Source organism: Chenopodium quinoa, unplaced genomic scaffold (genome assembly GCF_001683475.1).
Source record: "Chenopodium quinoa cultivar QQ74 unplaced genomic scaffold, ASM168347v1, whole genome shotgun sequence".
Classification (NCBI taxonomy): domain Eukaryota; kingdom Viridiplantae; phylum Streptophyta; class Magnoliopsida; order Caryophyllales; family Amaranthaceae; genus Chenopodium; species Chenopodium quinoa.
This window is the reverse complement of record NW_018743828.1, coordinates 81,762-93,123: the sequence shown is the minus strand read 5'-3', so window position 1 is coordinate 93,123 and position 11,362 is coordinate 81,762. Positions and strand designations below refer to the sequence as shown.

Sequence of the window (11,362 nt, the reverse complement as noted above, 5' to 3'; positions counted from 1 at the left end):
CATAGTCATTTGGAAGCTTTCGAAGTGTTTAGAGATGATTCGGATGATATTTGAATGGAAATCGATGGATCGAGTTCATTTATCGAGGGATTTATGCTCGTGGATGTTGGTTCTAAGGATTCTATGCATGGAAAATGAAAATAGCATCCACGAGAGTCGCTATGGGCCTTACGGAAGCGAATTCGAGTTAGAAACGGAAAAGAACGAAGGCTTATGCATTTATTTATTTATTTATTTTATTTTAATTAGCTTAGAATTAGACTTGAATATAAATACTTGAGGGATTTTGTTTTCCTCTCTTATGCTTTATTTTTCTAGATTAAACGCTTCTTAGTTTTCTTTCTCTCCATTGTTGAACCCTAGCTTTTCATTCTTCATTAATTCAATCATCGAGGTATTACAATTATTCTTTTCGTTCTTTATTTATTTTATTAATTATGAATTCAAGTTTATTTATCTCTTTTATTTTTTTTATTTCAATTATGAGTGAGTAGTCGTTTTCTAGGGTTAAGTGAGGGAAGCCATGTTTATACCATGATTATTTGTGCTTAATTATTTATAAATTTATGAATTAGGGTTTGAATAATTCCAATTGATTTGTGCTTTATTGTTTGATTCATGTAATTGGCCAATATCATGAGTTAATTATTTAGCTAATAAAAATTAGAATTGAAAGATCATATTTTTAGAGGCTTAATTATAATTGGCGCATTTAATTATGTTAGCAACCGAACTACATATGTTAATTCGTAAGTGTTAATTCCCGACCGTAGGATTAATAAGTGCTTTAATTATTCGACCTAATTTGTTTATTAATGGATTGTTTGCATTTCTTGGTTTGGTATAAGCATGGTGGACCGAACGTTTGCCCTAGATTTTAATTATCTGAGAGCAACCTTATTTTTATTATTGTCATACTTTAGTTAATTAACTATAAAACCACTCTTCGTTTATTGCAATAGTTTATAATAATTGGGCTAAAACTAATAGAACCTGTCTCCCTGTGGGATTCGACCCGTATTTGTTAAGTCTCTGCTAACAACAGACACCGTGCACTTGCGGTATAACTTTTTATTCATCAAGCTTCCCGTCAGGATAAGTTGAAGCTCTATTGAATCCAGATACCAGATAGGGCACTGGCGTGAGGTGCTTGGGCTTCAGCTTGATTTGATTGTAGGCCTTTCGGAACAAAATGTTTGCTCCGCTGCCTCCATCCACGAGAGTCCTGGAGACATCGTGGTTGGAAATTGTTGCAACAATCACCAAGGGATCCTCGTGAAGGAATGTCACCCCCCAGCAGTCAGCGGCTGAGAACGTCATGTTCGGCGCCGGTGACTGAGGAGGTTGGACATCAGCATTGTTCACCTAGTGGGTCATATCCCTAAGGTGACGCTGATGCTCCCTTCGAGAACATGTCCCCCCCGGAAATAACATGTATCGGGGTAAATTTTTCCTCTAAAGATTTGTTGTTGCTCTTTTGGGGGAAGTCCAGCTCTTGCCGAGAGTCTTTCTCAAACTTCTCAGCCTCTTTTTTCTCTCAGTGATCTGCAATATATTTTTTCAAATATCCCTTCTGGACCATATCCTCGATTTGTTCCTTCAGCTGGATACATTCTTCGATGTTGTGTCCCGGTGACTCATGGAACTCACACCAAAGGTTTTTATTTTTCTGTTGATTGCACTGGGGAAGTGGTCTTGGCTTTCGGTAACTCTGCTCTCCCTTCGTCACACTGTAGATCTTAGCGCGTGGGAGGGCGAACGGAGTGTAGGATTCATATCTGCCCAGGTAAGGTGCAGATTTTTCCTTCTTCGACTCGTTGGCCGAAGCTTGTTCTGAGGCTTTTGCCTTTCCTTTCGACTTCTGGCCTTGTCCTTCGGTCGATTGTTGTTTTTGTTTCCCGCCCCCAGTTTGAGGTTGGATTTTTGTTTTGTTCCACTCCTCGACTCGGATGAACTTGTCCGAGGCACTCAGAGCCTCCTCCAAGGTCTGGGGTGAATTCATGACCATGAAGTCGGAGAACGGACCAGTCCGAAGGCCGTGCTGATGAGCAAAAACGACCAACCCTTTATCCAGCCAAGAAATGATGGACGACTCGTTGCTGAAGCGAGTCAGGTAGTCGCGAAGGCTTTTGTCCTCCCCTTGCTGCAGGCCCATGAGCTCTGCATTTGTTTTCTCTCGGCGATTTGCCGTAGAAAAATTGCTTTTAAACTTGGTGGACAAGTCGTCCCACCCAGTTATGGAGCCTTCCTTCACCCCCTTGGAAATCAACGTTTGCGCGACCCCCTTGAGAGTAGTAAGAAAGTATTTGCACCAGGTCGCTTCGGACCTGGGGTACAGGTGCATATGCCCCTCGTAAGAGGCAATGTGGTCCTTTGGATCCAAATTCCCATCGTAAGTAATGTGCGACGGAATTTTAACCGTCGGCACATGCTCTTCCAGAATCCATTGCTCGAATGGAGAACTGGTGGAAAGCATCACGGCCTTGCCCTTGCTTCTAACCGAAGGAACTGCTCTCCGCCCTCTCATAGAGGTAGAAGTGGTTTTTGTTCCTTGGTCAGAAGGTCAGGCCTCGGTCCCTGGGAAGGAGAGGCGACTGTGCACGCTCGACTACCTGTGACCGAGACGGTCGAGGACGCTTTGGCGAGCAGATTTTGGCCGAAAGGAAGAACTGCCGCTTCTGTGAGTCTTGCTTAGAGTGAGCTGAGTAGAAAATTCCTTGAAGAAATGCGAGTTTCCTTGTCTTTCTCGCTCGGTTCTCCAAGTATCCTCCTCCTAATTTTCCTCCAACTCCTTGAAGGATTGAAGTCTCTCCCCCTCTTGTCCGGTTCTCCTCCACTGATGCCTAGTTTGCGAAGGTGATCGGTCACGAGGCGGTGGCATCATTCCAGCCTTCATGGCCTCTATGAAGACTGCCACAGCTCTCGCAATTTCCTCGGTGGAGGGTCCCGTTTGAGGGGTCCCTCTATGAGTTTGGGGGAGAGAATGGATGCTCAAAGACGGGCTTTGAGCGTTGGAACGAGTCCTTGGGTTGGTATGAGCCGCAGCGTTGGACCGAGGAGGACTCGTCCTGACAGGGTAAAGTCGTATCCCCTAATAAAAAAAATAATTACCTAAGTCCTCTAACTAAAGTAGATAGGGAATTAGGGTCGAACTCCACAGGGAAACATATATTTTTACTCCTAATTAATTATTATAGTCTAAATTATCTAAGTAACCAATATTTTTGGGAATAAATTCTATACTACGAAGAATAAGTTTAGGGAGAAAAGAAATAATAATAAGGAAGCCTAGGGTCACAGGTTCACCAACAATTAATATTTCGGGATAGAACGAAGTAATTAATAATTAACAATGCACAAATAACATGATTAACAGGCTCTCGCAATTTATTAATCAACATAGATCTAACAGGCTCTCGCAATTTACTAGATCTAAGTTCCTATTGAAAATAGCCTTTAATATTAAATTAACATCTGCTCGATTCATCAATTCAATATTGCTAAACATTCACAATCAAATTACATCTGCTCGATTCATAATCTAATTGCAAAGAATTAAAACAATTCAATAAGAAATTATCATGCAATATAAATAATCAATAATAACATACTATCCCTTCATATTAATTATAGATCCCCATAAACCCTAGAATGAAACTACTCACACATCATCATAACTAAACTAATCAAATAATTAAATAAAAGCATAATCAAAGAAGCAAGTAAAATAGCTGAAATTAAAAGGGAAGAAATTGTTACCAAAAAGAAATCTGGAATTAATGGAAACAATTAAGAACAAAAGTTGAGAGAAGAATTAAGAGAGAGAAAAATTCTAAGTAGAGAGAGAAAGTCTAAGAAAGAAAGTAATCTAAAAATCCGTACAAAAATCGTACTTAAACGTTTCCAAAAACAAAAATTTAAACTAAACTTATCGGGCTAATAAAAACACGCGCCCGGTCGGGCGAAGGGCCGCCCGATCGGGCCCGCCTTTTTCTTGCGTTCCTTCCCAGTAGCATCGCCCGATCGTGCTAGATGCTCGCACGATCGGGCGCGCTTATAGCCACGCACATCACCAGCAGCGCCGCGCCCGATCGTGCTAGAGGTTGCCCGATCGGGCCCTTGCTCCATTTTGAGGCTCGGACTTTGATTGGGCTTGATTTCTCGGCCCAATCCGGATTTCCTCTTTGGGTCTTGAACACTTGGTTCGAATACCTCGGGATCCCAATTACCGAGCCCTTAATCACCGGCTCTCACCGATCCTGGGCTCCAAAAGTGGCCGTGTCCTTCTAGCTTCCGTAGTTGATCCATAAAGCCCGGGAAAATGCTCTAAGAGCGCAATTTCCTGTAAAATACAACTAAAACTACGAAAACACTGGAAAACACAAATTAGTAATAAAAGTGGCCCAAAAGAGCCAAAAACACTACTAATAACGACCAAGGGACGGGGGTAAAACACTATATAAAATGGACATATCAAACTCCCCCAAGCCAAACCTTTGCTTGTCCCTAAGCAAAGAGCTCATCAATGAACATATAAAATATACTTCACCCCAATAATCAAATCAAACACCAACGATTCAAGGCAAATCTAATGAACATTCTTTTTACATCAATCAATCTTATTCATCTAATCACCCTTCCTCCCCAACAATTGTCAAGTAGAGCAAACCACAAGAGCATATAGAATTCAAGACTAGTGCTCACACACTCAACTCTCATTTTATGTGGTGAGTAAAAGATGCACTCGATCGCTCTCCAACCAACCCTTTTAATGTGAACAATGCCCTCCCAACTCACACTCTCGTGTGTATAAAAACAATGAACGCTCATCCTACTAGTCGACTCGAAATATGCCAAGTCATAACTTGCATTGATAAACAACACTTTCACATTTACATAACTTCTATGCACAAGGTCGGAAGGTCTTTAAAGCTTGTAATGTAAGGCTAGGGTAAAGGTAGGATAAATTTGGGATTATGTGAGAGAAAAGCTATGCATTAAGGGAGCCAAATCCTAATAAACCCATGATCAAAATAAATGATGATCATACATCTCCATCAACATAACTAACTCCAACAAAAACCACCAAATACAACTTTAATCATCATAAACAATCCCAACACTTACAATAATCACTCATAAAAATATGATAATGTAGAACTTTGAGTGAAAAACAAACTTTGAACTCATTCTTTTTTTTTTCTACTTGAATTTTTTCCTCTTTTTTTTTTTTTCTTTTGAACAACCTTCAAATAGAACACTTGAGCATTAATTTTTTCTTTTGCTCTTTTTTTTTTCTTTTTAACTGATATTGGAAAATTCAACTTTGAAACACAATATCAATATTTTCCAATCAAAAATCAAAGAACAATAACTCTTCTTTTATTCCCACATTGTGCCAATAATATACACACCACAACTCCCTCACTTCACCAACTAATAGCTCCCCCAAGCCAAGCTTGGGACTAGTAACCAATGGGGCTCATATAGACTTGTAATGTGGCTAAATAAACAATAAAAGGGCACAAGCAACAACATGGGTAACAAGAAGGGGACAAATGTATCTAATATTCTGAAGGCTACCTAAAAGAATGAACGCCTTCGTCCTCCTCATGTGCATAATAATAAGTCATGAAACACTACTCATAGTTGCAAATCAATACTCAAATTCATTGACATACCAGGAATTATGGAACTATCACACATTTCCTAACCAAATCAACTAGTCAAGCACTATATTCACAAATAGTTGGAAAAATTGACTCATGTTTAGGAATCCAAGCAATCAAACTTCAAATCATGACCAACAAATCCACAATGCTCATTATCAATAACCAAGAATCAAAACAAATTTTCTCAAGTATGGGGCACAGGGAAGCATGATTTACAATTCATTGGAACATATTTTTGAATTTTTTTTTATTTTTTCAATTTTTTTGTATTTTTCATATATAAGAAAGCAATAAAAACTACACTAGGAAAGCAATAAAAACTAAACTAGAAAGCAAATAAAAAGAGAAAAGGAAGAGAATTACCAAGTGAAAGAACACCCCCAAAGCCAAATCAAGCAATGCCCTCATTGACTTGGGAGTGTAGCCTACTCCTCATCCTCATCCATCCTCGAATAGCCCCCTCCGTGGCTAGAACCGGCTCCTCCATGGCTAGAGCCACCACCTCCATAACCCAAACCACCTGCAAAGTAGTTAGGGTCCACATTCCCCCAAGCCCACCAAAAGGTACATCGGTCCCATAACCATGGACTGATGAGTAGTTGACGTAGGTACCAAAGGCACTTGCGCGCCCGATCGGGCAACCTCGTCCGATCGAGCGAAATATGCTCCGATTTCCAACTCTCGTTGCGCACCCGATTGGGCGAATTTAAGGCTGGAATTTTGCCTTGCTTGCGCGCCCGATCGGGCCCTTGCCCAGTCAGATTTCCTTAGCTTTTTCTTCGTCTTCAAATTTTTCTAAGTCTTTTGGCCTCTTAAACCTATACCTGTACAAAAAACACTTATAAACGGTAAAATTTTACTCTCCTCGCCTCTCTAAAATAAAAATAAAAAATAAATAAAAAGGAAAACTAGTCTAGAAAGCAAGAAATACGGGTTGCCTCCCGCATAGCGCTGGTTTATCTAGGTCCTGCACGACCCTCTTACCACCTTGATGCTCAGGTTGGAAGTAGAGTTAGGAAGGTTTCCTCCACATCTCTACTAGTAGCGCCCTCATGATACACCTTTAGTCGTTGCCCATTTACCTTAAACTCTTCACCCTTGTCATTGACCAACTCTACCGAGCCAAATTTGTTCACCCTTGTGACAGTGAAGGGACCGGACCACCTAGACTTCAACTTTCCTGGGAAAATCTTTAATCTAGAATTGAAGAGAAGAACCTTATCACCTGGTGCAAACTCTCTTGGTAAGATCCTCTTGTCATGCCACTTCTTGGTCTTCTCCTTGTAGATTCGCGCACTATCATATGCTGAGAATCTAAACTCATCTAACTCATTGAGTTGGAGGAGTCTTCTCTTACCCACGACCTTAGAGTCCATGTTAAGCTCCTTGATCGCCCAAAAAGCTTTGTACTCCAATTCCACGGGAAGATGACATGCCTTACCATAGACTAATCTATAAGGAGAAGTACCAATTGATGTCTTGAATGCTGTTCGGTATGCCCAAAGTGTGTCATCGAGCTTCATACTCCAATCTTTCCTTGACTTGGCTACTACCTTTTCTAGGATCGCCTTTATTTCCCTATTAGAGACCTCAACTTGACCACTAGTTTGAGGGTGGTAACTAAGCCCGGTTCTGTGATATACGCCTGTAGACACCCATTTGTGTCTCCCCAAAACCAAACCCGGTGATGAGTACCTTTCGCGTCGAATCGTAATCGAATGAAGTGAAAGTGTGGAAAGTTTAGTGTTGCGGACAGTTTTAATTTCTTTTCTCTTCTCTCTGTTTTTGAAAACTTATTTTAAGAAAACAGCCAATCCAGTTTGGTTGGTCCATGATATGGGTCCAATAGTAGTGTAGTTGGATGGGGCTTGACAAGAGCTTTCCAACGATATATTATAAGCCCAATTCCGATGAATATTGAGGATGTTATGGCCAATTTCCTAAATTGGGCCCGGTTTGAGCTTTATATGCGGCCCAATGATCTAGAGGAGGGCCTAATATGATTTATCATTCCTAATGCAATTAGGAATGGTTTTAGTCTTCTAGATTCTTCTAGAAGGTTCTTTTCATTCCTAATTCAATTAGCATTGATAAATTGACTTTTGTTGACTTTTCAGAGTTTTAATCAAAATCAAATAGCATTTTCGAGGAAATTATATGTTTTTATCCTCCAGTACGACAAACTTATCTGATTTTCGAAAACGCATTAAAACCAGGCTTTGGCGCCTGACCCCAGGCTTTGGCGCCTGGAACCAGGCCTAGCGCCTGGCACTAGTGTTGATGCCTAGCGCCAGTTAGCCAGGGTTTGCGCCAACTCTGTTTTTTTTTTGTGCGTCAGACTCTGTTTTGTGAATTTTATCTTTTTTGGCTGATTTCTCTGTAAATAACGTATTAAAAACTCCGTTTTCATTCACCTACAATCAATTTTTATTCGCAATCATTAATTCTCCAACTCTCATCACCAATCAGTTTTCATTCACCAATTCTCATCTACAATTAGTTTTCAACTCTCATTCTCTTCTAATTCATTCATTCATCTCTCTCTTTCTCTCTTTACTAAACTTGTCTTTTACATACCAAATTCCGCATTCGCAAGATCTAGAAACACCTAGCCATATTCGAAGTCGCCTTCGCTCTAGACGTGAAAGGTTTTATTTATGAGGGTTTGGTTCCAAATCTCTATTTCAATTATTTAATTTAATTGTTTTGATTACTGTTTTCCTTGAAGTTACTAACGTGTGTATTTTGTTATTAGAAAGAGATACGAGGCATCAAAGTAAGTACTTTAATGGTTTTAATTGATGTTATGATTTAGAAATCATGTTTAGATTGTTATTATGATATTCCTAGTATCATGTCTAGGGTAATTTTAATATTAAATATGATTGTTACGATGCTTCCTATGTTCTTCCTAATACTTATGGTTAATATCATGTTAGGGTTAAATATTTGATTTTTGTTGTTTAGTGACATGCTAGGATTTGTTATTAATCTTGTTAGTATCATGCCTAGGATCTTACTATTTTTTTATTATGCTTTAACATGATTTATGATTATTTTTATAATTATTTTGATTATGATTATAATTTTATTATTTCTATAATGATTATTATTATGATTAACATGATTATGATTAATATGATTAGTATTATGATGATTATTGTTTTGCTGATTATAATTATTATTCATGATATTGATTATTTATTATGTTGCTTGATATTATATATCGTTTATTGCTTGATCACACCTTTTTATGCATGTTTAAAAGGAATTTGGTACTTGTAATCACGCTTAATAAGATAATTAATAATCTTGTTAGGGTTAATGTGATTATAATTCAAGTGATCTCCAATAATAGATTTATTTGTGCATTAATATTAAACCAACATAGATTAAACAAGTTTAGGGTTAATCCTATTGATTGCATGTTAATTGAAAAGCGCACATGAATACGATCAGAATAAAGTAGAGGCCTATTATTAGGGCAGGTTCAATCTCTTTTAGGTTGGATTTGTACCTTCATCCCCGAACCCTTATTTGGTTCTAGACCTTATGGAGTTGACGATCTCTTGGATTGTTAAGGGGTGTAACCTTCACCCTATGAACGGTTTACAAGTTCCTAAAACTTGTTGGCGACTCTTTTGCTCTATCTTCTTTCCCTTTTGGACGCCACCGTACTTTAGCGTATGATCACAGTGGGGTTCAAGATAGTGGGGTTAAAGCTTGAAATTTTTCCCTAAAGTTTTTTGGCGACTCCACTGGGGAGGATTTCTATTTTAGTTCCTGAATTTGTTTCGGCAATGATTTCTATTTCATGTGCGTAATTTTGATTAACATTATTTGTCATATGCATAAAAAAGATCTCATTGGAAAGACCATCCGTAATGAGTTAAAAACATAGAATTTTACACGTAGGAAATTTGAGAAATATCTTTCACAACTAAGACCAAAATAACACCGCGCGAAACTGGAAAATTTTATCGAGCATAGAAAGCTGTTGAGGCATGAGGGAAGAAGCGTCAGGGGCCAGAGCTTGGCGTCAACATTTCAGTCGTAGTAACAGACGCTACAATTAAAAGCTGGCGCCAGTCTCTGTTTGCTGGCACCAATTTCCCCCAATACCGAGCCAGATATATACGTTTTAATTTCGACCGGTTTTTCATATTGTTTGCTCGATCCTACTTCCTGATTGAATTTTTTCTCACTTTTCTGAAACCCATATGTGTTCTACATATGGAAATAACCCTCTAGGAATTCATGCTCCATCTACCCGATTGAACGCTCCGTGCAACAAAGAGTACATCCGAGATTGTTGAATTCACCAAACCATGGAAGCGGGTTTTTTCTAAAACTCGCGATGTCCCATCCACTCGCGCCAACCCTTCACGGTTAGGCTTCCGCGCGGTGCATCCGGACAATTAACCATGGACCCTCTATTGACTAAAACATATCCCAAACTTTAGAGAACTAGAGCCAAGGTTAGGTTGCAAACTCATTGTATCATATTGTGCCTACTTGACTAATTGTGCATTATTTGTTGTGCATACTCTATGTGATTTTTCCTAACCGTTTGTTTGACTTGTGTTAAGACTAAATAAACTAATTAATGACTAAAGGACTTTGTTTAATTAATTAATTAGTTAATTAGAGCTAATAAATAAATATAAAATCGAGTCATAGTTCCTTTAAGTCAACCCGGATTTTTATTCCCGTATACTGCACAAACGTCAACGTGTTTTGGTAATATTCGGAGTTCTAGGAAGAACTAAGAGTCGTACAACTTATGGATCTGTAGCACCGCGGTTTATCTTTAATTTGGCGTTAGTTTCATCCAAATCAGAGTCACGGATAAAAAGTTATGACTAAAATACCACAGTCTGTCAAGTTTAATGCATATACGTGAAGTCTTAACTTAGTCTTTGCTTGAGTCTAGTCACATAGTCTAGCCACATGGTCATGACACGAGTCTTAACATGTCACCTACACTCACTAGTCTTAGCACACACTTCATACATACTCTTTTCACACCATGACCATGTCTTAGGTTCATGCATGACTCGGTCTTTTCCGTCATTTAAGTTGGGGGGTACATTCTATTCCTAATCCTTCATATCCCTCCATCTACATCATTTTTCCTCCATATTCTATTCCATTTTTTCTTCACTTCATCCATCCATTGCATTTTGAATAAAGTTTGAGTAAAATAATTAACGATAAGTATCCCCAAATTCCTTTTCCACAGTACTTGGTCGAGGAGAGAAGGGCAATTAATCAAGGACAACCTCTTTATTCAAGTCTCACTTTTTGATAAACCGATTCGTCAAAAGAGGAAGTCTAAAAGGATAATGGCAAGCCAAGAAGAAGTCAATGATCTTAGGAACCAACTACTTACCGTGACTGAAACAATGAAGCTACTCACACTCAAGATCAATGATCCCGTGAAGCAACAACAGATGGACCTCATGCAAGAGAGTCTAAGCAAGCTATCTAGTGACTATAAATTTCAGGGCATGAGTTTACAAGGGGTCTCGCTGGACAAGGAACTTCTTCCACATAAGTTCAACGCCACTGACATCCCTAAATTCAAGGCAACAGATAACCCTTATTTTCATCTAAGAGCTTTCGAAACTATAATGAACATTAAGGGTATCGATAAGAAGGTTTCCCCTCTCTGTTCCCACTATCTCTTG

At 39.0% G+C, this 11,362-nt stretch overlaps 2 protein-coding genes across 2 annotated transcripts; both read right to left on the bottom strand.

The window, feature by feature from the left end:
- Window positions 1–1,537: 1,537 nt before the first annotated feature.
- Window positions 1,538–2,527, bottom strand: LOC110685576. Its single transcript, XM_021862131.1, has one exon. The coding sequence runs from the start codon at window positions 2,525–2,527 to the stop codon at window positions 1,538–1,540; it is 990 nt and encodes a 329-aa protein (XP_021717823.1).
- Window positions 2,528–6,667: 4,140 nt separating this feature from the next.
- On the bottom strand, window positions 6,668–7,195 carry LOC110685575. Its single transcript, XM_021862130.1, has one exon. It carries the CDS (start codon window positions 7,193–7,195, stop codon window positions 6,668–6,670), a length of 528 nt encoding a protein of 175 aa, XP_021717822.1.
- Window positions 7,196–11,362: the final 4,167 nt, after the last annotated feature.

Excerpts from the sequence above, each read along its gene's own strand:
- LOC110685576 (XM_021862131.1), bottom strand. The coding sequence starts at position 2,527 with ATGAGAGGGCGGAGAGCAGTTCCTTCGGTTAGAAGCAAGGGCAAGGCC.
- LOC110685575 (XM_021862130.1), bottom strand. The coding sequence starts at position 7,195 with ATGAAGCTCGATGACACACTTTGGGCATACCGAACAGCATTCAAGACA.